General features: G+C 42.1%; 3 protein-coding genes and 1 long non-coding RNA gene across 6 annotated transcripts; 2 read left to right on the forward strand and 2 right to left on the reverse strand.

Moving 5' to 3' along the window:
* Positions 1–256: 256 nt before the first annotated feature.
* Positions 257–8763, reverse strand: LAP3 (leucine aminopeptidase 3). Of its 3 annotated transcripts, none has more exons than XM_085545674.1 (14): positions 8687–8763; positions 8554–8646; positions 8297–8412; positions 7923–7977; positions 7294–7399; positions 6476–6635; positions 5267–5431; positions 4468–4626; positions 4134–4258; positions 3204–3292; positions 2819–2921; positions 1250–1329; positions 697–809; positions 257–604 (listed from the first exon to the last, which is right to left on the reverse strand). In XM_085545674.1, the coding sequence occupies exons 2-14, from the start codon at positions 8644–8646 to the stop codon at positions 406–408; spliced, it is 1563 nt and encodes a 520-aa protein (XP_085401800.1). In that variant the 5' UTR covers positions 8687–8763; the 3' UTR covers positions 257–405. The 3 variants fall into 3 exon arrangements, with proteins under 3 accessions (XP_085401800.1, XP_085401799.1, XP_015718289.2); XM_085545673.1 differs by having other exon boundaries at positions 8682–8763; XM_015862803.2 differs by having other exon boundaries at positions 8554–8763.
* A 41-nt stretch (positions 8764–8804) lies between these two features.
* On the forward strand, positions 8805–9803 carry LOC146761138 (uncharacterized). Its single transcript, XR_014945489.1, has 2 exons — positions 8805–8982; positions 9661–9803. It is a non-coding gene; the product is annotated as an uncharacterized LOC146761138 (long non-coding RNA).
* Positions 9804–11768: 1965 nt separating this feature from the next.
* CLRN2 (clarin 2) lies at positions 11769–15801 on the reverse strand. The gene is made up of 3 exons (XM_015862919.3): positions 15014–15801; positions 12972–13151; positions 11769–12067 (listed from the first exon to the last, which is right to left on the reverse strand). The coding sequence occupies exons 1-3, from the start codon at positions 15264–15266 to the stop codon at positions 11802–11804; spliced, it is 699 nt and encodes a 232-aa protein (XP_015718405.2). The 5' UTR covers positions 15267–15801; the 3' UTR covers positions 11769–11801.
* A 628-nt stretch (positions 15802–16429) lies between these two features.
* Positions 16430–24106, forward strand: QDPR (quinoid dihydropteridine reductase). The gene is made up of 7 exons (XM_015862918.3): positions 16430–16610; positions 16724–16816; positions 17171–17267; positions 18370–18510; positions 21186–21294; positions 22607–22690; positions 23285–24106. The coding sequence occupies exons 1-7, from the start codon at positions 16524–16526 to the stop codon at positions 23388–23390; spliced, it is 717 nt and encodes a 238-aa protein (XP_015718404.1). The 5' UTR covers positions 16430–16523; the 3' UTR covers positions 23391–24106.
* Positions 24107–25049: the final 943 nt, after the last annotated feature.

Consider the following 25049-nt stretch of genomic DNA (forward strand, 5'->3'; position numbering starts at 1 on the left):
CCGGCGGACAGGAGAAAGCGAAGGGTTCAGTTCACCCCTGAGCGGACCTCTCCTGTTAAAGAAACCAAATCCGCTGTCCTGCATCGTGTCCTGCAGGCATTGCAGAACCAGCACAGCTCCGCTCCCCCATGCTGTCAGTTCTCTCTCAATTAAAGCACAGCATGGTTCATTTGTTCAGTCATTGGTTACACGAACTGTGCTTACTTCATACATGAAGTAGTTCCCTTGATCCCGGTCTGGTATTAAATACCTCAAGTAGGTCCAAACAGTGTTCTGTTTATTTAAAGCTGCATAACAGAGTCTCAAAGTTGAGATGTTCTTGATTTATAAAACGCGCAGAAAATACCTTTTCAGTCTGCATCCTTAAGGCACAGCAGATGATGTTAGAATAAACATCTAGGCATTTTATTTGGGATTGTGACTGTCTTGGCTTAACCGAGCTGCAAACTCCACCAACGTCCTGGTGGGGCGCCCAGCCATGCCCTTCCGCAGGTACGGCACCTCGTCCTTGTTGGCCATCACACCAGCGATGTCCAGGTGAGCCCAGTGAGGGGCCGTCACAAACTCCTTCAGGAAGGCAGCAGCTGTGCACGCTCCTCCAGCTCTGCAGGAAGCAGAAAGAGGGATCGTTTCTAAAGCAACACCACCAGCCCAAACACAGCTGCAGACTGCAAGGACAGCGCAGGACAACGTTACCTGCTGTACTTCCCGATGTTACTCAGGTCTGCCAGAGCGCAGTCTGTGACTTGTTTTGTGTAATGTTCAAAGAGAGGCATTCTCCATACTCGGTCTCCTGTCACGATGCTGGCCTGAAAAAGAACAGGTGACTCACTGGTTGTTTTTGTGTGTTTGTTTGGTTGGTTCTTCCTCCCACTCCTTTTTCAAACTGCATTTATAAGCACTAGCATTGCACGTGTTTATCCTTGTCAAGCTTTGATCGCTGTCTAAAACTTCCTACAGTCCAAAAATAATGTCAGCTATTTGGAAATACACTGAAAACAAAACCGAATCCTACTTTTGGTAGTGGTTGTAAAAAAGAATACAAAGAGTTCTTCTCTCCCCCATAATGCTTTTTCCTGGTAACAAACACTTTCACAGATCTTTCAGAGACTCCCCATGTCCATCACACCTATGAGATTCCAAAATGCAGTCACATATTAGATTTGTATAAGTAAGACTTCCTTTAAAAAGTCACTAATTTTTTAGTAACAGCGGCTGTTATCATTTGATAATAATGTTGAAGGCCAACCTCATAAAGGTGATTCCAAAGCCAAGATGAATTTGTGAACACTCCTGTTGCAGCAGACCCCAACGCAACATCCATGGCACCTACAAAAAGACAACCCTGAAGGTTATACCTTCATTGTGCAGCATATAAAAATTTAATTTAAGTAAAAATAATCACCATCAAAATAGTAAACCACGCCTAAAGCAGAGAGATCACATCCACAGTTACTTTTTGGCTGCCACAGATCTGCTTCTCTAACGCTGGTGCTGTTTCAGGCATTCAATCCGAGGGAGATTTAAAAAATCACAATTTTTAACAATGTCAGAAATCTTCACACAGAGGGAGGTGATGCACTGGAACAGCTTGCCCAAGGAGGCTGTGGATGCCCCATCCCTGGAGGCATTCAAGGCCAGGTTGGATGTGGCTCTGGGCAGCCTGGTCTGGTGGTTGGTGACCCTGCACATAGCAGGGGGTTGAAACCAGATGATCACTGTGGTCCTTTTCAATCCAGGCCATTCTTTGATTGTAAGAAATCTATGCAGGAGCTTTCTCCTTCCTGCCATCCCAAACAATAGCCTGGAGTGAGAGTAACCCATTTCTCCTATCATGGAAATAATTTTACACAAAGCCAACTATCTTAAAATCAACATTGCTTCTCTCTGTAAAAATTTTCCAAGCATGTGAACAGGTTAAGCTTGAGGAACATTATTTAAAGGAAAGGAAAGTAATTTTTCTTAGCTTGTTTATTAAGCAACACAGTGGATTCCTGTCTGATCTGTTTGTCCATGTTGGCTCACATTTCAGCTACAATCACTTCTGCTCCAATGGATTGTTGCTGCAGTTCGTGAGATGCACACACAGTGCTATTTATGCCGGTTTATAATATATAACTATAGAGAAGAAAATATTTTATGCTTTCAAGTATGCAAAATGCACATGAGATAAGAGATGTTTCACTGAAAATGACTTCCTGGGAAGCTGGTATTGACTCTCCTATGAGGTAGGATCGTGGAGATTGGGATAGCTCGGCAAATGGAAGAAGTGGTGCTGGGTAGGACAGAACTCAGGCACCCAAGAGGCTGTTCACAAAGAAACTATTCTGACTTCAGCATGGCTACTGCCATATGGAACTGCCAAAATTATCCACATCAGTATCTCTGAACCACATAGCCATCCCTGGGGGTTGGATGTGCTTAGGCAAGATGCTGAGTGACATAACTGCCTGGAATCTACTATTAAGCTCAGTCAGAAACAGAAGCATAGGGAAGTATTGTGCAGAAACAACCGAGTCTGCATAGGTTCTCCTGGGCTTATCCTTTCCAGCTCAGCTGGGCCAGGCCCAGCTTCATCTATATTGCTTACTGTGCTCCATGCACGCCAATGCCCCCAGTCTTGGAGACATGCTGCAGCTGTACCAAGTTGTTAGAGCAGAATTTGTGCAAGCTCTTATCCTGCAACATGCACAGTTATCTCACCTGCTTTCAGCTTCAGGTTGTCATCATGTACATAGTACAACAACTCCACGGACCATTTAACGAGAGTAACAAAAAACTGACTTCCAAAATGAAGCAGGGAAGAGAGACTGCTTACCTGTTAATGTTGCAGCATTCACAATAGCCCTTGCATTAAAATTGTGGGCATAACAGAGAGCATCAGCTAATAGCAGCCTTCCTTCTGCATCTGTGTTATCAACCTTCAGGTGGAAAATCAACAAAGAGATTACTGAAAATATCCCACATTAACTGACTTATTCCTCACATATTCCTCTTAAACAGCTGTCACACTGTGACTACACTGTCACAAGCCCAAGGAAATTAATTTGCTTAGAGAAATACAGCTCATAGAAACTGCAAAGGAGTTTAGAACATGTCTAACCTCTTCAATACATATTTGAAAAAATCCTGTGATTGCAATTCCTACTTAATAACACACATCTGTAAATAACTTATGTTTGCATCCAAGTTTCATAGGATACCTGTATTGTTTTCCCATTCTTGGCTGTAACTACATCCCCAGGCTTGTTTGCCTTCCCGCTGGGCATGTTTTCACAGAGGGGTGCCAAACCTGAAAGAGGAAAAACAAATAGTCCATTACTAGCATCCATCTCTCAACAGATATTAAAAAAAAAACCAGAAAACAAACAACAAACTTAAGAAAACTTAAGAAATTTTCACCTTTAATTGTTCAGTGTCTGAGTTTTCCTGGTCACTGAAAGTCACATGGCCTAATTTTTTCAATCAGTGGGATTTCTCTCATGTTGCACCACAGCATTTTTCCCCTACACCATTTTACCATTAGCATTTACTTCTACTTTGTACACTCAGGCAAGTGAAAGCAGAGGAGCTTTGAAATTCACTGATGCTTCTGTCAACAGATACTATCTTATGTCTTCCATATATGAACAATTAGTCATATGTAAACAGAGTTATTTCTTTCTGAAAATCAGACTTCTGAACAACGAGCTGTTCAAGCTCTCCTCGTTGTGTTATGTCGAGGGGTCCGAGGAATCACCACAGAATGTCGACCATAAGAAGGGCAAACAGACGAGCTTCTAGTCAGCGTGAAAACAGTGAATAGGACAGTGGGATGAAAGACAGCCCCTGTTCCAGCCTGTTCCTGTGGTCTGCCCAAAGCATGAAGGATGAGAGAACTGTAAACCGCTGCTCTTCAGTGAGATTATATACGCAGATTTCTGCTCCGCTGATTTTTGCTTAGTACTTCCCTTGGGATACATCTGAGCACGAATCTTGCGAGGATGTGTGGTTCGCTGCCCTCTGCTGGTTGAAGCATGTCAGCAACGAAAATGTCAACTGGAAGCTACGGTTTTCAAACATAAAACTTAACCAAGAATGGACTTTGTCTGCAGAGAATCTTGTAAAAATCAGGCACTCAAACAAGCACTTACCAATTATGTTAAGAGGCAGATTTAAGGCTGCTGCTGTCACAATGGCTGAACAGACCGTTGCAGCTCCTCCCATATCTGCTCTCATCGCGTCCATACCCGATGATGGCTTCAATGAAATGCCACCGCTGAAATAAGCAGAATAAATATCATCCAGCATGGAGGTGTTACATGTTACATACATTAATACTCTGCCCATCACTATGTTTCAGCATTAAAAAATAATTTAAAAAACCCCGAATCAGCAAATACTAGACTCAGTGGTTTCAGATCTTCTTTAACAACAAAACCACAGCTTGCCCTTGTCCCCAAACCATTAAAATATCACCATACATACCTGTCAAATGTAACTCCTTTTCCTACAAATACCAAGGGAGAGTCATTTGGATTAACACCTCCTGAATAGTGGATCTCCAGAAAGATGGGAGGTTCAGCCGAACCCTTGGCTACACTCAGGAACGCTCCCATCTGCTGTGCTGCTATCCAAGACTCTGGTCTGGAACAGAAATTTTATATATATATATATATATATATATATGTATGTATGTATATGTATATGTATATATATGTGTGTGAGTATATATATGAAGCAGAAAAGTACTGCCTCAAAGTTACTGTTTGGCTTTTGCTTTCATAGAAGAATGTACTTTCTGCATGAGAAACATTAAACTTCAACTTGTGTATGAGACAGTATAGTCTTTGATGGCACATGGAATAACAATGTTGCATCCCCTTATTTTTTTGCTGTTCTCCATCAGATACTACGTGTACAGTTGATTGCCATCAGCCTTTTGCTTTTCACCAGGTCACCCTCCAGCACCTACTTACACAACCAGCAAACTCATTTCTGCTGAATGGCAGTAACTAGAAATTCAGGGACAAGAAGCTTTAGCTGTGCAAATTCAATTGCAAAGGCTTTTAGGGCTCTCTCTCAACATTTTAAAAACTAAAAAAGAAATAGCAATAAAGGATATTTAATTACCCAAAGTCCAAATAAACAACAAGGAAAGGTATATATAATAATTGGGAATGAAAGAAGAGATATTAGAAAGAAAAAAGCAAAAGGTATCTGCTGCTGATTTCAGTGTCATGGAAGGTTTTTTTACTTGATAGAAAAGTAGTTTCAAGGATTTTACCTTATATGGACCTTCACATTGCTAGCAAAATTTGCAAGCTTCTGTTCAATATATTCAGCAAATTTGATTGGAGTTATATAATTAGCTGGAGCCTCCATAAGGTACCGAGCCAGGTTCTGACCCTCTGCATAGATAACACCTTTCTGCCAGGCTTCACTTCCAGCACTAGAGAAACAAAACAACACGTAACAATTATGATCGCCAGCCTTTAAAAAGAGATGTCAGCATTCATTGGCTCTATATTTTTTGAAAGTACGGCAGCATTAATTTGAAGTAGTTAAGAATGTTTCATTACCACTACTAGAGGAATTCTGGGTGAGATCCACAGTGTATGTAGTCTAGTTCTCATCCCTGCTTCAAGTGCTTCAGAAAAAGCTAGAAGAATCCTGGAGCAGGCAGATGTGAAACTACCTAAAACATCTGGTCTTGTCCTAATCCTTACTATTCTGAAATTCACTTAATTCCTTAAATGTAAGGTTTAGATACCTTCCAAAACTGGTTAACTGCAACACCTCTGAACGTTTTCATTTAGCACATAAAGCCCTCGATTCTCTTTTTCACTTTGCTGACGTACAGCTACATGATAAAGAACAGAATTTGGATCTCATCTCACAGCGCACTGAAGAACTTCACTAGCAAAAGACATAGCAAGCATTTAAAGAGCTGACTGTTCTTTAATGGGGATGCCTGCTTTCTCCTCTCAGGTAACAGTGAGGACTACTTAGAAGCCAAGCTTTTCTTCTCACACATTATTCTGTGAATGCAAATATAATGAGAACTATGTAGAACATATCCATGTTCTGGTCTCAGTCAGCATTTCTTAATCCTCAGAAGGATTTGTTCATTTACAGAGTTTAAGATACCTCTGCTCTGCAATTTTGGCATGCAATCCCAAAATCCTTTTACATCAGAACTATGTTTCAAGTAATTTTTGCTTTTATTTTTATCTTTGGCCTTCTTTTCTATGAAGCAGCATTTACTTACCCTTAGCCTCAGAACGTGGCATACTAACAAAATATATGGAGCAAACACCATGAATATACCCAGGGTGTGAAATAATAAAGGAAATTCAAAGGATTAGGAGGAGTTAAGAGAGAGATTGCTGCTAGCCCTGTTCTTTCAGTGTCATTTTTCTCATGGACAAGCACGCGTAATTTAAGAAATAGCCAAATGGATAAACACACGGGCAACTTCTCCTTTTGCCATCACCTTCCATGAAGCTGAGGAGTAACTAAAGGTTTCTTTTTTTGCTTCAGCTCATTGTACTCATGCAGTCCAAGGACAGCACCTTCTGCTGCTGCTTGAGCATCTCCGCAAGGGTCCACTTCAACACAGGGGATTTCCAGGTCTTGGATCTGTCTACAACCAGCTGAAAAACACAGTACGGAATGAGTAGGACATATTGAACAGAAAAGCAAAACAGGTATGATCCATATAGAACCTCAAGGGAAAAAAACAAACAAACATAGATATCTTAAGCTCATAAATAAATTAAGAATAGAATTAAGAACAGTAGAATAATTTTAGATGCTGATTATCATACACTGACAAATTGTGATGAAAAATGTCACTTGATAAATTCCTACAATTAGGCCATTTCTCAGGAATAAAGACTAAGCTCCACAGTTGCTCTGATTCCTTTAAGCTTGGCTTTTTCCATTAAAGAAAGTCTGCATCGTTCTGGAGCGTTAAGGATTATGAGCACAGGTATCAGATATTTGCTGTGATTGAATTTTTGTTAAGACACTCTAACTGCTCTTTTCTCACAAAGTAGTTTATCCATGCTTTTATGAACACTAAATAAACAATAACCAAAACATATTCCATATTCTTTTTTCATACACAAAGAATGTAAGTGTTTTGGCAGCTGGAGAGACAGGCTGGTCTAGCTCTCAGGACTAAGAGCTGCCATATATGTGTGACTGACCCCTTGTCTCAGCTTATAACTCCTGTAGTTATAATGGAATATGCTGCACCATTAGAAGACTTCTCCACATGAAAGGGTTAAGAAAATTAAAGAAGTTAACCTGCAACAGCAGCACGGATGTTTTCTTTGCCTTCATTCCAGTTTTCTTGGTCATTTACTCCGGCATTCTTCTTACCCAAGCCAACTACAACGACGCTTGGAAAGTCCTACACAAAGCCAACACACAAATGGACTCACTTTCCTCGTTGTTACAGGCACAGCACAGAGTTATTACAAAGACTGTGCTTCCCAAATCAAGCCAAACAGCATTAAAATACATTCTCTATGTTACACAGATTTCTCTTAAAAAGCATCAGTACGGTGCCACTGCCTTCCACTCTCAGTCTCAAAGTCTTTCTTGTAGTGAGGAGCCCAAAACTGAACACAGTACTCAAGATGCAGATTCACCAGAGCTGAGTACAGGGGGATGATCATCTTTCTGCTGCTGCTGGCCACACTATTTCTTATACAGGTCAGGATGCTGTTGGCCTTCTTGGTCACCTGGGCACACTGTTGGCTCATGTTCAGCCGAGCATCAACCAACACCCCAGGTCCTTTTCCTCTTCACAGTTATGTGAAGTCATTGTGATACATCACATCCATGATGCACAGCAATGAAGCAGGCTTAAAGTGAGCCACAAGGGAAAATCTCATGTGAGAAATACACACATGAAAACGCACTGTCCGTACCTGATGCAAACCATGGAATACACGTGCTTTGCCTTTCTTCAGAGGGGGCCCGCATCTGGAACACAAGAGGCTTCTTTCAGTGAACGGGTCTATATGATAACAAAGTTATGGTGCTGCATAACACAGCCACACAGTGCTGTGCTGGCTCATCCCGATGCAGAGCAGCCTCCACAGATGCTGGCTCACATCTTTCCCCAGCGCTTGGTGCATCCCCTATAGCAGCTTCCCTCCAAGCCAAGCGGCCTTTGGGAAAGCAAACACCGGCCCGGGAAGGGTTACGGGTTTAAACTCCACAACGACCGAGCCGATGGGCCTCGTTCTTGCTGACGTTTCCAGGCGCTTCCACCCGCTTCCCCGCGGATCGCAGCACTCACGCGGCCAGCAGCTCCCGCAGCCTCCCGGACACGCGGCCGTCGAACGCGTCCCCCGCCGCGCTGAGCTGGGCAGCACCGCCCTCCTGCTCGCTCGCGTAGGCTCCGAGCAGCAGCCCCTGCGGAACGGCACGTGTTAGAGCTGACAAGGGACTCGGGCAGACCGGAGCACGGAGCGACGCTGGATAAAGCACTATAGATGAGATACAGCGTAACTAAAGGAGCGATCTTTTGCGTCCCGACTAAAACACGCCCCTCACCTTCCTGCCCGCCTCACGGCTGTATCCCCGCGAGCAGCTGCTCGGCAGGGGCACAGCCCGGGCCAGGCGCACCCACGGCTGCAGCGGTAGCATGGCACGGCACGGCACAGCACGGCACGGCACGGCACGGCACGGCACGGCACGGCACGGCACGGCACGGCACGGCACGCAGCCACAGCGCCGGGCCGGCACCTGACCCCGGCGCGATGTGCGCCTCATCAGAGCGCGACGAGAGGGGCCGGGCAGGAGGCGGGGCCGTGGGTGAGAGCGAGGTGATGCTGTCCCCATATTCTGCTGGTAGCACATCACCTGCAGTGCTGCGTCCAGATGTGGAGTCTTCAGTACAGGAGAGACATGGAGCTGTTGGTGCGTGTCCAGAGGGACACAAAAATGCACCAGGGGATGGAGCACCTCTCCTATGAAGGCAGGGTGAGAGATGGGGCTGGTCAGCCTGCAGAATGAAAGGCTCTGGGGAGACCTGAGAGCAACCTGTCAGTGCCTGAAGGCGGGCTGTAAGAAGTGGACAAGCTTTTTAGCAGGGTATGTTGTGACAGGACGAGGAGAAATGGTTTCAAGCTAAAAGAGGTGAGATTTAGGTTGGATATAAGGAAGAAGTGTCTTATCATAAGAGTGGTGAGGCACTGGCACAGGTCACCCGGAGAGGTGGTGGCTGCCCCATCCCTGGACACACTCAAGGTCAGGCTGGACCTCCAAGCAACCTGATCCAGCTGTAGGTGTTCCTGTTCAGTGCAGGATTAGATGGCCTGAAAGGTTCCCTTCCAATTCAAATGATTCTCTGATAACATCTTGGCATGAGTTCATTAGGTTCTGAGAGAAAGCAGTTACAATTCCTGCATCAAATTTAAACAACAATATGTAACCCCAACCCTTGTTTTCTCACAAGCAGTAACTGGACGGTAATGTTATTTCATCATTCAGCTCAGGCAGCTACAACATCCCACAGTAAGATTCAGAAATGTTTAAGACATCTTTTGGACTATTGCTGCAGTGTGCTCTATTGCTGAGAAGATTCAAAGCAAGATTCATGAGCTGGTCAGCTCAGCTGTCCCTCATGACTTACACAGTGCTCTCTTATGGTTCTTTCAGAGCTACTGCAACCTACCAAGGAATCCAGTCCAGCAGTCCTGCCATTACTGTATGTATGTATGTATGTGGCTAACATTGCACTGAATAAAATAGATCATTAATACCTGTTGCAACAGCAGGTGCACAAAGTTCCACTTAGCTCATTATCCTGCTGACCTTATAGGGCCAAAACCAGCGATGGTATAGCACACAGTAACAGAGAGACTGCTTAGTACAACTATAGATTGACTTTGGCTTATGACATTTCCTTTGCAACTGTGATATTGCCTTTCCAAATGCCTGCTGGTCATGCTGAGTGTGTGCTGGAGACGAGTTGAATCGTTTTAATTTCTTACCTCACACAGAGCATGCACATAAACTGCTGCAGCATTCAGTGGCTTGAGACTGCTGTGTACAACAGCAAAACATAATTTATAAAAATACCAACTGAAAGTAGAATTATCTTCATAAGATAACTGTTTTCATTGGTCTTTAGTCATAAACAGTAAAAGGAGAGAGGAAAATAAGTATCTGGGTCAAAGATGTTAAGCTCATTGACTTAAGCTGAGTTATCCTCATTTAAATATCTACATAAGCAGCTTAGTCAGCAAAAATGTTGAATATCAGCTTATTCTGGTAACTTGCTTTACTGAAGTGCTCTGCACACTTCAGTGATAAAACAACTTATTTGGGTACATGAAATACAGAGTCGGGCACTACTGAAAGTGACCCTTACAATACTGCTTTTGTGAAGAGATGTTTTCAAAGGAAAAAATAATTTGATTTGATTTTTTTAATATATCTTGAGATGTTTTATAAACACTTTGAATCCTACAAATGTTACTGTTTTTCACAAAGAACTCGTCACAAGAATGGACTCACACAGCCTGCTGGGCCAACAAAGTGCAACTGACTACAGAATAATTCATTGCCATTGACTTAGGTAGTATCTTCTTTCATTTGTTCGAAGAAATTCATAAGTTATCCGCAGTTCCTATTGCTTCTTTTTAGTGAAATATTAACTATTTGTGGTGCAAGAACAGCTTAAATGCTTGTCAGAACCAGGATACCTTCCTGGTACCTTCCATTCATGTAACCATTTTACTCATTTTGGTCCTCTTTCATCATTTATTTATTTGTCTTGATTTCAGACAGAAGCAGGAATGTCCATTCCTAGGAGGTTGAAGATCACTAATGTTACCCTTTTCAGATTATCTAAGAGCACTGTTACTTAGATTCTATTTACTTTACTTCCAGAACTTGCAATGAAACCTTCATCATGCAGCTCTTCATTTACTCATAGCCTCCTCTCTCTCACTTCTTTACTTTGTGGAGTTTGATAATTTCTATTCTTAAACACTATCACACACCCTTAGCTGGTGCTTCCCCCTAAGGGTAGCCCCACTGATAGGTAGCGAGGTCTCCTTCTTCAGTGCAGTTTGCCATCATCAAACATGTCCTAGATGGCTTTCTAAAACATTTCCAGATAATCCTGAGAAGGTAATTGGCAAACATCCATTCTTTTTGTTCTATGATAATCCTATGTTATCAAAAGTTTGTGATTATGTATTTACTTTCTAAAGAAAAAAAAAGACATTTGGTTTTGGTGAAATTATTCTTCATGTCATTTTTCTTAAGTATTTAAAATGTACATTTTATCAAAAGTGTCAGCAGCATATATTGCACATACAGCTCGTTTTTTTAAATAATATTTGTAGTATTTGTTCATCCGACTTTCCCACGTGTGTTAATTGCTGGTGCTGTAGACTGACCTTAAAATGTTGGACATTAGGAAACACTTCTTTACAGAAAGGGTAGTTAAGTACTGGAATAGGCTCCTCAGGGAGGTGGTTGAGTTGCCATCCCTGGATGTGTTTAAGAGCTGTTTGGACGTGGTGCTCAGGGATATTACTTAGCAGAGGGTTGTTAGAGTTAGGGTACTATGGTTAGGCTGCGGTTGGACTTCATGATCTTCGAGGTCTTTTCCAACCTGGGTAATTCTATGATTCTATGATATGATTAAAAAATACTGCCGAATTTCACACTTGGCATCTTTACTCACATCTAAACCGAAGTTCTCCATCCAAGCCAGAAGCCAAAAAGCCAAGAAGCCATTTCTAACATGACAGTTCTCTTCACCAAAGGAATCTTATATAGATTTATTAGTACATGATATCTTCGGCTGTAACATTTGCCTCTTCCGTTTTAGTCTTAATTGTAGGGAAATTAATACAACTAATGGCTATTAGCAGCAAATTCAGTGCATGTGCTGTGGCACTCGCCACACAAACCCACAAACAATCTTCAAACTGCTCCTCTAAGACAACAAACTGAAAGACGTTCTCCTGAAAATTGGCAATTCTTTCTGTGAGGCGGTGAAGTTTCACAGCAGCCATGAAGCCGGTGAGTGCAAGAGCTATGAATCCACCTGCAACAAAACAAAAGGAGCATTCACCATTTGGTTGTGCTTCAGACTTACTAAAATACAAGTGAGTGGAATGAGATGCACTTGGGAACCGCTTAAACATCTTCAAAATGCTTAGCCTTTATTGTACAGCCAAACATTTTACCAGTGTTTGCAACTTGGTCCCTTTATCAGTGATTGTAAAGACCAAAATTTGCAGCTCCTCTTAAAAGGTGACAAGATACAATAAGCTGAAATGCCATCTAACAATTCTGCAGCCTTATTTAATTGGGGAGTCCAGAGGAGGGCCACAAAAATGATGAGGGGGCTGAAGCACTTCCCCTCTGAGGACAGGCTGAGGGAGCTGGGCTTGTTCAGCCTGGAGAAAAGAAGGCTGTGGGGTGACCTCACTGCAGCCTTCTGTACCTAAAGGGAACCTATAAACAGGAGGGGAGTCAACTCTTTGCAAGGGTAGATAATAGCAGGACAAAGCGAAATGGTTTGAAGTTGAGGGAGGGAAGATTTAGCTTGGATGTTGGGGAGAAGTTCTTTACAATGAGAATGGTGAGGAGCTGAAACAGGCTGCCCAGAGAGGTTGTGGATGCCCCATCCCTGGAGGTGTTAAAGGCCAGGTTGGATGGGGTCCTGGGCAACCTCGTCTGGTATTAAATGGGGAGGTTGGTGGCCCTGCCTGTGGCAGGAGGGTTGGAGATTCATAATCCTAGAGGTCCCTTCCAACCTGGGCCATTCTGTGATTCTGTGGTTTATTTCTACGTACTTAAATCAAGGAGATATTTAGTAAGGCAAGAGTAGTTTTTCTTTTAACATCTATTATTATTATTATTATTATTATTATTATTATTTTTATTATTATTATTATTATTATTACGAACGTGACCTGATGAAAAATACTGCTAAGTTATTTTACCTGCAAGGAAATTCCAAAGGCATATTCCTGCTGGACCCTTAATAGCCCGGTAAGGAACTTTAATTGCGTTAAGAATGCAGAATCCAAAACTGACCAGAGAAAAGGAAATGGCCACACAAAGGAACATTATTATCATCACATGTAGGCCTGTGTTCAGTTTCTTCACCATATGTGGGAAAACTGGCAAGAAAAAAAAAATCATCTATTCAGTGTGTGATTTTTCTCGACAACAATAAAAGCAGCACACTATGCTCATACAGCAAACAAATTATACCTAAACAAGGCTATTGTTAAAGAAGCAATCAGTTCAGTGTATCAGACAAACAGGATACATTCTACCATGGGAAAAGTCCTTCTCAGAGGACCTGTGAGTAAGGATTCAGGGTTAAGTACTGTTCTATTTATCTCATTTTGTTTTCCAATCCAGACTCCTGTTTTTCAGTTTCCCAATGCTGTCCCATGCTTTTAATTTCATCCCTTTGAAGTCCAGAAGTCCCAGTTTCCTCATCCAGGCCTTTGCTGCCTGAAAAGGAGTTGCTCCTGACTGATTTCTTGTTTCTCATGATTCTTCTTTCTCTCTCTTCCTGCTGGCTCCAGTGAGATCTACTCTGAATTTGTATTTCCTTTGCCTCTTCTCCAAAGCCATGAGCAGTAAGCCTGGCTTAACAAAGAAGAAAGAATCTTGAGGAAGAACATTGCTGTAGGGGCTGCTGACACGTTCCAGCTGTGCCTGTTGTGCACACAGACAAACGTCTGCTTCCCCGGCGGGCTCCCAGGGCTCAATTCAGATGTCAAAACATAAGCATCTAATTTATGTGCCTTAGGACTTCCAGAAAAACCACATGGGTCTCATATAGATGACACAGTGCGAGTGGAACACCTCCAGGAGGAGGTGAGTCTAACAGCTCTGCGGTACTACCATGATTTTGATGCCAGCGCTGCAAAGTTTTCAACCTTTATAGAGTTATTAAAGTATTTAAAAGGGAAAATCTCTTGCATGCTTGTTCACCTAGCCACACAGTCATGTCCACTGCCATTAATGACCCCATTTTATAGTTCTAACAGGGAAAAGTCTTATTAGCATAAGTGAGAGCTTTGCTTGTCCAAGGAGGATAGGATCACATCCTTCAGATATGTATCAATACTCTCCATAGTGATGGTGGAATGCTAGGCCTTCCTCTCAGCTTACACTGGAATTAATCAGAACGTATACTAATGAGTCCAGAAAGTTGTAGGAAGATTGGAAAGGGTATTGGCTACCTTTTATTTTATCATTTTGTCTCACAGCTGTGGATAGAGTGACAGAACTGGGGCTGTATTTCTCTATATCTTGCAAAGAAACAGTAGCTGAGCAGAGCAAGAAGAACTTTGCCCTGCTTTCCTACTTGCCAACTTCTTTGGATACTGAAATGTGACTATCCCACACTCAACAATATTGTTTTGCCTTCAGAGTTACCAGAAAAGAAGTTACAAACACGTTAACAAAGCTAGGAGGATCTGCAATGGCAAACATCTGCGCTGGGACAGACGGGGAAATGCATCAATGTGGACAGCTAAATACATCTCTGCTTCTTGAAAGAAAAACACTCACACATACACAAAGAAAGCGAGGAGCTCAACAAAGAAGGCAACAACTGAGGCACAGAAATACTGCAGAGCAACACTCTGAGAGAGGAAAGCTTCAGTTAAGGGGATAGAATGACTTACAGGGTCACCTCGAACATAACTCCTCCTATAGCCTGGGATGCAAGCAGTGACTTTCACTCACTTTACAAGACTAAAGGGAAACCCTCAATCGAGCTCTAGTGATTTTGTTTCCTGATCCCAGGATTACAGAACATAACCAGTGAAAAAAAAAAACTAGTGTAAAATAATAGAGAGTTTACATTCCCACCCAAATCCCAAACCATACAGACCACAAGCAAGCCACAAATATAAGTTTAATAACAGTTCTGCATTCTACAAGTTCTGCAAACAAAACAGAGCGCCTTTAGAGTCGAACAAGACATTCACGTTAGGGATTCAACCACATCTGTGCTTACCTGAGAATTTGGAGCGGCGCCCGCCCAGCCCACACTGACGTATTTTGCCACCTCGGAAGAGTCCATAGTAAATATCTCCAATGAACTTGACCAGCTCTGGGTCTGTAGCGTTGACTAATTCAGCTCCTGTTTTGCACAGGATCTTCCCAGTCATCCATTTTGGGGTCCCCATTGCCACAACAATCAAGACAAAAGATGCAAAACTTACTGCAGAAGCCAAAGCGAATAAAGTTGTTTTAAAGCAGCCGGGCATCCTAGTGGTCTCAGGGACTCATCTCCAAGGCCTCTCTGCAGCAATTAGGCACATTCCCGGTTTTTCCTGATGCTCCAAAATCCACAACTGAACAGCAGGTATTTCAGAAAACATTTCATTACATTTTGAAGCTCCAAAAATTAAGCTGTATGGTTAAAGATCAAGTCCAAAAATACATCTTGCTGCCACAACATCCTGAAATGGTTGCAAACATCGGCTTCATTACCCTGCAGCGCCGTGGTGCTTCTTTCTGCAGAAAGTAATCCTATATCTGCTGCAAAGCTAATGTTTCACCAGAGGTTTAATTGTCTTGCTCAAATGACATCGGGTTCTATACCTTAACCACATAGGAACAAAACAAGGAGTAGAATTGTATTTACTGAAGATTATTAAAGGCATAATTAGCTACGAAGCATTGCAAGCATGGAAATTAGCAGCTGAATTTTGCTGACATCTCTGCTGTGTGCTCCTCCTGGTGCTCGCTCTGTGCCAGCCTAAATGTCACGGCTGCCAGAGCTCACGGGGCTGCTAATGTGGCAGAACACAACACAGGTCTTATGAGGAGCAGCCGAGGGAGACGAGATTGTTCTGTCTGGAGAAGGGGAGGCTCAGAGGAGTATGTATGGCGGCAGAGGGGCCCTGGGGTCCCAGTGCGTGCAATACTTCAATACTTATTGCTCTACAGCACCCGGCCGTGCACAGGTGGACTGAGGCCTCTTCTCTCAGGTAACAGATGAGACGGAATGGCCTGAAGTTGTGTCAGGGTAGATTCAGGTTGGAAATTAATGAACAGTTGTCCTCAGAAGAGCGGTGATATATTGGTACAGGCTGCACAGGGAGGTGGGGAGTCACTGACCCTGAAGGTGTTTGAGAAACATGGAGCTGTGGGACTGAGGGATGGTGTCAGGCTGATGGTTGGACTATGTGATCTTAGAGGTCTTTTCCAGCCGTAATGACTCTGTGATTCTGCGTGCCCCACCTGCACACAGCCACGGCCGGGACGGCTTCTACGGTTACTGCTACTCAAGCCCTAATGAATTAATTAATTAATACGTCCCCGAGGGCAGTAACACAACCCTCCGCTGGGGCATACAAGCCTGGGTACCGCCTCCGAGCCCTCGGGGGCGGGCGGAGCTCTTTGACAGGACCTGGCTCCGCTCCGCATGCGCAGCCGGCGCTGTGTGGCGGGGAGGGCCGAGCTGCTGGGTTAAAGGACGGGATCGAGCGGGGCAGGAGAGCGGGAGACGAGCTGGGAGCATGGCAGCGGCGGGCAGGGTGCTGGTGTATGGCGGCAGAGGGGCCCTGGGGTCCCAGTGCGTGCAATACTTCAAGTCCAGGAACTGGGTGCGAGCCGGGATGGGGCGAGACGGAGCGGGACGGGGTGCGGGGAGGCGGCGGCTGGGCAGCGCGGAGCTCCGTGCCTCGGGGTCGGCGCTGACTGATCTCTTACCGCACAGTGGGTCGCCAGCATCGACCTGGCCGAGAACGAGGAGGCCAGCGCCAGCGTGGTGGTGAGAGCCACGGAGTCCTTCACCGAGCAGGCCGAGCAGGTGGGAGTGCGGGGACGGTGGATATTCAGTCATTTGTTCCTTGTGCTGTCATCAGATTTGTTGTGGAAGCAGCTCTGTGCAGATCTGGAGCTTTTTTTTGGCTTAAATGGCACAGTATGTAAAGAGGTACCTTCAAAAAGAATCACTAGTAGTGATTCTAAAAGGTAGTTTATGATACAGGTAAGGGCTGGATCTCTCATTGCTTTTTTCTTCTAGTTACATAGCTGTGTAACTTTAAAGCAATATTATAAATAAATAAATTAATATTTATTTCTTTACATTGGTATTTACTCCTTTATCTAACAGTCTGACCTTAAGCGTGGCTTCAGAATGTTTTTATTCTGTGTTTCGAAGGTGACAGCAGAGGTTGGAAAGCTGCTTGGTGAAGAAAAGGTGGATGCGATCTTATGTGTAGCAGGAGGATGGGCTGGAGGCAGTGCCAAAGCTAAATGTAAGCCTGTGCATGTTATAAGAATGAGATCTTAGAGGAATTGTTAAAAATCACAGAATCACAGAATTATCAAGGTTGGAAAAGACCTAGAAGATCATCTAGTCCAACCATTACCAATACTTCCTGGCTAAATCGTATTCCTCAGCACCAAATCATCACAGAACGACCCGGGTTGGAAGGGACCTCAATGATCATGGGGCTCCAACCCCAAAATCATGATCATAAAAGTCTTTGGGATCATCTTTCTTCTGGAGTCTGGAAGAGGACGTTGGCCTGATAGTTCAGGATTGCTCAGCACAGTGAATCTTAGCACCTTTCTGAGTTATTGGTGCCCGTTACGTTTTCACTGTTCTCAGATGAGTTTTTTAACACACCATTTTCTACTGGTAAATCTTGTAGGTAAATCAAGTGCTTGATTTTACTTTCTTGTGAAGTTTTGGGTATTCTGGTCCTAATGGGCTGCTATAGTAGAATTTGCTCTCTGGTATATTGAGGCAGTAGGATGCATGCTTGGTATAGTGCAGATTAATAGATTAGTACGTCTATACCAACAGATTAATTTCAGATGTGTTATTCTAGATCTGTGATATAATCTGTTGATAAGAATATTTTTAACTCTCTTACCTCTTGGAGTCTTCTTTCTGCATTCTGGTGGAGTGTAACTGTATGCATCCAGCAGGGAAGTTATGGAAAGAGAGATCATGCTGCTACAGTGTGGGAAGAAGCTAATATGTGAATTTTCAGATCCTTGACATAGATTAAAGCAGTCCTTATAGAAGCTTGAGGAATTTGGAAGTCTTTGAACTGTGTATAAGCATTAATGGGGAGCTAATGGACCTATCTGATGTTTATATATTGTATTTTTATTTTTGATAGAAAGCAGATGATTTCCTAGAATAGATGCTGTAGAGTTGGAGTTTGGCACCCAGAGATGGAAAAGATATAACTCAATATTTTACCCAGTGTGGAAGTAGAAAATAATTGAAAGCATATTGCTATAGTACTTTGTGTAGTACTGTTGCACTATGTGTGATAGAAAGGCAACCAGGATTAGAGATCTTTTTTTCTTCTAGTTACTGTAACTAATTATCTTTTTAATCAGCTTTGTACAAAAACTGTGATCTGATGTGGAAACAAAGTGTTTGGACATCCACTATTTCCAGCCACCTGGCCACAAAACATCTGAAAGAAGGAGGTCTCTTGACTTTGACAGGAGCTCAAGCTGCTTTATCTGGAACTCCAGGTAAAATGCTGTCATGCATGGTAACTGCTGAGACATGAGCAGTTATACCTCTGTGTTAATCTGAGCAGTGTTGTTCATGAAGAATAGTTTCACTTGCCAGTTTCTTGACCTCCATTACAAATGTAAAATGGCTGCTGAAATGCTTAAGGTAAGTGTAATTTTACAGGTGGCAACACTGAGTTTCCTTGAAGCTGGAGCACAAACAGAATCATTATTTAATTAATAGTGGATATGCACTGGTGAAATGGACTTGGCTAATATAGAATATATTAAAAAATAATTTGGAAAATAGTGAAGAATTAAGGTACACAGCAAACTGTAAGTATAGTGCTCAAATACAGTTAAATCTCTTCTTTGTTTTCTAAAAAGTGAAGTCCCCAACTACCCCATTTTTCAACTCGTGATGACTCAGCTGTTTCTGTTAAATGTGCTTGTCCTGTTCATGTTCTGATTCCAGGCCACCTTCACTTCAGGCATAGATAAGCTTGTTGATCTTTAGCTTCGCCCTCCAACCTGTTTAGAACAAACTTTTCTCATCTCACTCCCAGTTGGGAGCAATTTAAAAGAGAGGCAAGGAAAGTTTTCTAAGACAAATATTTTCCCAGTTTACTAGTGTGACATAGCAGTACTTTAATGAGATGTAGCTACTAACACTTTAATACATGTTACAAAATTAATGAATATTCCTGAAAGCTGCATCTAAAGTGGCTCAGGAGGAATACACTGTATTTTCTAGTTAATGATTTACCTTTAGAATCCTAGAATCATAAGGTTGGAAAGGACCTACAAGATCAAGTAGTCCAGCCATCCTCCCATTACTGTAGCTTCAGCAAACCACTGAACTGTGTCTTGTAGCTCCTCATCCTCATTCTAAGTTTACAGCTGTGTCTGGCATGGTCTGAAGATAAAAGGTTTATTTGATGTGAATAATCAGATGCATAATTTACTGTCTACTACTGACCGACCATCTACAAATGAAATAATGTGAACTTTGGCCGACTAAACTTTCACAGTGTCTTTTGTTTGGGGAGGTAGGGACCACAGCAGAAGAATCAGTGATTTGCTTTCATGTTTTCAGCTGGCAGTTTGCAATGAGTCTGGACTTTTTTAAAAGCACAGCAGTGCTTTGGGCAAACACATTGAGCTTATTAACTTCAGGAAGAGTTGGGAAAGAATTGTTACTCAACTTTTGCAAATATGACTTGCTGGCTTGTTATTTTCAGCCATTAAGGAAGGAATCCTCTTTTTCTTGTTTGATCTTCCTGTGATTTTTGTTCCTCTATGTGAAAATGTTGACTCATTCAATGCAAATTGAAGAAAACTGAAAATAATACAATAGCTACAGTAAGTAGTTCAACAGCAATGGCTAAGAAACATAGAAAAGGCTTAAGAAGACTTGGTGTCTGGTTTACAGAAGAGGGGAATGTGGTAGGAATGTAAATATTTAAATATTTTATCATAAAATAAAAGGAGGTAGCTAATGCTGACGGTGATCCCTCCTAATAACTGTGGATATTATATGGTTTATCTAATTGAATATAACAGAAACATTTATGTAATGCAAAATTACCTTTATACCTTCACTGCAGAATGCTTCCTTTGAAAAGGTACAGAGAGGTAGAAAGTCATCCAGTTGTAGTAGACAAAATACATTTAGAATCATAGAATTACCCAAGTTGGAAATGACCTTGAAGATCATCAAGTCCAGCCGCAGCCTAACCATAGTACCCTAACAACCCTCTGCTAAATCATATCCCTGAGCACCACATCCAAATGGCTCTTAAACACATCCAGGGATAGCGATTCAACCACCTCCCTGGGGAGCCTATTCCAGTACTTAACTACCCTTTCTGTAAAGAATTGTTTCCTAACATCCAACCTAAACTTACCTTGGCACAACTTGAGGCCATTTATCTTTTTTCCTATGTGCTTAACCATTGTCTGTGCTGCTTGGCAGATGTGTACCATGAGACAGCTGAGACCTGTAGCCCCTTGGTTGTCCAGCTCTTGTACTTGAGTACTATGTTGTGTGCTGTCATTCCCATACATCTTACGCTGCTGAGTACTGAATGTCTAAAAAGCAGCTGTGCTCCCAAAGATGCTGGATTTACATGCAGGTTGTTTAGTTGCTTTCTGCTTGGACTGGGTTTTCTCTTTGATAGGTTTTTTTGTAGCTTCCTCCAGAGGGCCTGTCAGAATTAGGATGCTGCTGCAGTGAGTGGAGCAGAAATGTTCTGTATCTGCTCAGGTCCAAACCTGTGAATACTTCAGACTTGTGCTCAAAGTTAACAGGTGATTACTTGATTAAAGTCACTGAGTCTCTTCACACTTAAAAAACAAAACCAGTGAGATTAACTCCCTTGGTCCTCCAGGGTGTGTTCTGAAGTGTTAAATAAACATGTAGAAAGCAGTAAGTTTGTCAGTTCTGTAACGCTCAAACCTTGTCCATTGTTCCTGTTTGTCTATTAGAAGGCTTTTGTTTGGGTTTGTTTTTCCTTGTAAATTCAAATTTAATTTTTTTTCTTGAATAGTATTTCTGTATGTTTTAAATCTGTTTCTGTTCTTGCTGTGGTAAGTGATACAAAGCCTATTATTAATTAAAGTAACGTGTGTTTGTGTCATATTACTGATGATATTGAGAACTGTGCTTTAGTTTGCCTGTTTTTTGTTGCTAGGGATGGTTGGCTATGGCATGGCTAAAGGAGCAGTGCACCAGCTGTGTCGGAGTTTGGCTGGTGCCAATAGCGGGTTGCCATCTGGCTCTGCTGCTGTTGCTATTTTACCGTAAGTGCTTGAATACTTACCTTTGCCTGCACTGTTTTGTTACTGCTGCAACCTAGAATTGCACTGGTGTGGTTGTGATGTCCTGTTCACGCTTCTCAAGTAACTTAGATTGTGAAAAGGAGTGTCTTGAACATATGAAAGTGGCAGTGGGCAAGTTGTCCTAACAGTGGATAAGTTTTTATTCACTTGCTGTGCAAAACAGTAGTGGGTGTTAGGGTTAAAAGTTGATTCAGCTTTAAACATTCTAACAGTAGCCAACTACTAATGTCACCTTTTCAGTACGGTCAGAAGATAAGGAGGACTTTTAGCACAATTTTAGACTTAGTTGTGTGATTATAGCAAAGAGAGGATTACTGGACAAGTCTTTGCTTAGAAAATCTTCATATCTTCATCCACAGAAGCAGCTGGGGTTGATAAGTAAAAATTAGTCACCTTGAGGTTCTGTAGAAAAACGAAATCTAGCTTGTATTTGCCTGTCATAGCCATCTTTTTGATGCTTTGAGAAAACTTAGTGTAAAATGAGCAAACTGGTAGGTCTTTGCTATATCAAAGTCCATTGGTATTGCTGCAAGAGTTATTGATCTTACCAGGTCCATACCTGGAGCCAAAACTTAAGATTTTAAACAGTTCTCTATGGGTATTTGGGATGTTGCCCAAAATCTAGCTGCATGTTTTCCTCGCATGCATGCTGTTATGCACACTCTGTCAGATAAGAAAGCAACAGCACTGAGAGCATTGGATCACTAACACAGTGTCTTACAGAGCTTTGCAGACAGGCAGACACCAAGAATGCTTTTGTACTTTTGGCCATTCTGGATTTGTGCAGGTCTCAGGAGTTCTTCAGAGTAATTATATACTGTATTGTCAACAGTATAGCAGTAAGACAGTTCTGAAAACTTCAGCCTTTAATATTATCAAAGTCCAAACATACTGGGCCTGCACACTTGAGCGAGCTATAAGTGCACATGTAGAGGGCAGTAGTAGTAGGGCATGTGCTATGTGATACATACAGGCAAGAATATTAATGCTACAGCCTGTCTGCATGAGAGAGGCTGGGAGGGAGCTGTGTGCTGGGTGATAGGCCTGGTGGGTTGGATGTCATCAGCAAGGCAGGGAGCTAAGGGCTTACAGGCTGTTGCCTTTGATGTACATTGAAACTGATAGTTATATGCTGTTAATGTGTAAAGAAAGCAAGGGAGATCTGTGCTGCATGGTATAAAATACAAACATATGTTACTGCAATGAAAAGAAGCAGGTGGCTCTTATCGGAAACACAATGAATAAATAAGGGTTTATCTTGTTTTAATCACAGAGTTACCTTGGATACACCAGCGAACAGGAAATCAATGCCTGATGCAGATTTCAGCTCTTGGACATCCTTAGAGTTCATTGCTGAGTGAGTATGCATGTGACAACTAAGCAATTCTTACTGTCATTTTTGCTGTTCAATCTTCCTGCCTGCTCTTTCTAAATGGGTGTCGTGGATTTGGGCATTTTTTCCCATAATTTCCCTGGTTATGTAGGTGTCCACATGTCATTAGGCCTATTGTGCAGGCTTCTTAAATGGAAAATTAGCTCAGCTTCATCAGCTTCAGCATCTCTATGTCAGTTACAATGATAAGATGGCCGTAAGCAGTTGAAATCCAGAGTAAAGGCTGTAGGCAAATTAAATTGCAAATGCAAGAGTCAGTAGTTTTAAGGTAAACCACAAATAAGCATCTAAACTTTGACGTTGTTTATTTGAAATATTTTACTGCCCAGTTTTTGGTGTATTAATCCACTTCTTAAATCTGGAAGAACTCCTGGTTTTGTTGAGTGTAATCCAGCCAAAGGTTGTTTTTTTCTGTTTTTCATCATAGGAATTGCTACAGAGGGGGTAAAAAAGAAGGAAAATAATCGGGTCTTTATTTTATACTTCCTGTCAATGTGCCTGATAGTATTTTTTATTTTTATCCTCCCCATCCTGTTTTATCTATTTATTTAAATACAGAACCTTTTATGACTGGATAACAGGAAAGAATCGACCAAACTCAGGGAGTCTAATCCAGGTGATAACTGCAGGAGGGAAGACCGAACTAGTTCCAGCACATCTTTGATGTCGGATGCTTAAGACGGTGGAACTTCAGCAAGGGGGAAGCTATGGAAAGTCCGTCTGCCAGCATAATTTGTGTGGTGATCTGTATCCAGTGATTGTAACCATGTCATTATTGGAATCAAATTTCAAGTAGTATTTCTGTGCTGTCTGTTGTGAGCTATCTGCGTTTATTTACCAGGAAGTATCATGCACTTGTCTCTAAATTGGAGCTGCAGGCTTTGGAGCCTGTAGATGTCCTAAATCCTGAGCATTATGTGGTGACGTGCTTGTTTTCTCTGAACTGGGAGTTGCATTACTGTTGTGTAATCCCACATGTAATGATTGGATACCTTTCTCAGTCAGTGTCTCTAGCAAGTTTCCAAGAATCTTTCAGCTGCCTTTTTTACTTCTTTCTCTGTCTGGGAATATAGCTCTACCCCCGTTATTATGTTGGTTGTTATTATAGGAAACACTGTGGTCATATGTCCTAGTCTTCTAACACTTCTCTTTGTGTATGTTCTGCTGGAGTTAGTGGAACTATGTAGGGACTGTTAATTTGAGGAGTTCCTAATTTGCCTTACAGTTTATAAACTGCTGTCAGGCCTACAGCTGTAGGATAAAACAGCGGTTTTGCCAAATGCCTTTGTGTTAATACATAAACACTAGGAAAAAGTGTGCACTTCTATTTGAACATGAATATTTTGTGCTAAATAAATGTATATTGTTTTACATATTGAACTGTCTCTGTCCCTGTAATCCAGACATTTATAATATTTTGATCAATTTGTTAACTGAATTTACAGCTTAGAAATAGCAAAGGAATGCACTGAATGGAACTTAAGACACAAACGGAGAATATTTTATTTGCTAGAGGCTACAGATCTTTAAAAGCATCTTTGAATTACAAACATGTATGTTGGCCTTAATGTTATTAACCTGGTGAAAAAAGGCACTGGTTTATTGCCATGTGGCAATAGAAGGTTCTAAATAACCAACCCTGAGATTACACAGGGGGAGAGATGGAAATTAAGTCTTGTTTTGCTAAAGAGATCAAAATATCAAAAAATAAAATGGTATGGGATCTATTGCATGAATTATGGCCTCAAGTTGCTCCAGGGCAAGTTTAGGCTGGATATTAGGAAGCATTTCTTTACAGAAGACACTGAATCAGCTATGTGTATGGCTTTCTTGCCTGGCTAATTAAATGAGAGGTTCCCAGTTACTGTAAGATTATCTGGGTAATCTCATGAGATACAATGAATCCTTTTTGAATGCGAATGTAACAACAGGCACATCTGCAACAGAGCTTCCCTTCTTTTGCTCTTGCTTGAAGGGGGAGGAATGGTAGAAAATGCCTATTGTACCAAAGGTGCCCATCTCAGTATTCTCACTCAGCTTGTGCTGGATAGGAAGTGGTAATAAATCTAAGAGGAAAATACAGTATGTTGGCTGTAGCAATGGGAGAGTGGTGAAAAGTGCTAACTGGAATTTATGTTTTAAGAAGGCTAATATACCAGTTTTATATTAGCATAATACAGCTGGTGTCATGTTCACATGTATGGAGCCAGTTTAGTAAGGCACTTCAACGACTGCCTGGAAAAAACCAGATGGGGACTATAATAGTACGTGGAGATGTGTCAGTCTGGCGTTGTGGTGTTGAACGATGTGAGAGATGCAGACT

Source organism: Coturnix japonica, chromosome 4, assembly GCF_054131305.1.
Source record: "Coturnix japonica strain WE chromosome 4, WE-NBRP24, whole genome shotgun sequence".
Lineage (NCBI taxonomy): Eukaryota > Metazoa > Chordata > Aves > Galliformes > Phasianidae > Coturnix > Coturnix japonica.

Bases quoted from the DNA above. Each gene is read 5' to 3' on its own strand.
- LAP3 (XM_085545674.1), bottom strand. From the start codon at position 8,646: ATGCTACCGCTGCAGCCGTGGGTGCGCCTGGCCCGGGCTGTGCCCCTG. The intron at 7,978-8,296 runs GTGAGTGCTGCG...CTTGTGTTCCAG, and splicing joins CTGCGGGAGCTGCTGGCCGC to ATGCGGGCCCCCTCTGAAGA. The intron at 1,330-2,818 runs GTAAGCAGTCTC...GTCTTTTTGTAG, and splicing joins GAATGCTGCAACATTAACAG to GTGCCATGGATGTTGCGTTG.
- CLRN2 (XM_015862919.3), bottom strand. From the start codon at position 15,266: ATGCCCGGCTGCTTTAAAACAACTTTATTCGCTTTGGCTTCTGCAGTA. The intron at 13,152-15,013 runs GTAAGCACAGAT...TTTTCTTGCCAG, and splicing joins GCGCCGCTCCAAATTCTCAG to TTTTCCCACATATGGTGAAG. The intron at 12,068-12,971 runs GTAAAATAACTT...GTTTTGTTGCAG, and splicing joins CCTTTGGAATTTCCTTGCAG to GTGGATTCATAGCTCTTGCA.
- QDPR (XM_015862918.3), top strand. From the start codon at position 16,524: ATGGCAGCGGCGGGCAGGGTGCTGGTGTATGGCGGCAGAGGGGCCCTG. The intron at 16,817-17,170 runs GTGGGAGTGCGG...TGTGTTTCGAAG, and splicing joins TCACCGAGCAGGCCGAGCAG to GTGACAGCAGAGGTTGGAAA. The intron at 22,691-23,284 runs GTGAGTATGCAT...ATTTAAATACAG, and splicing joins TCCTTAGAGTTCATTGCTGA to AACCTTTTATGACTGGATAA.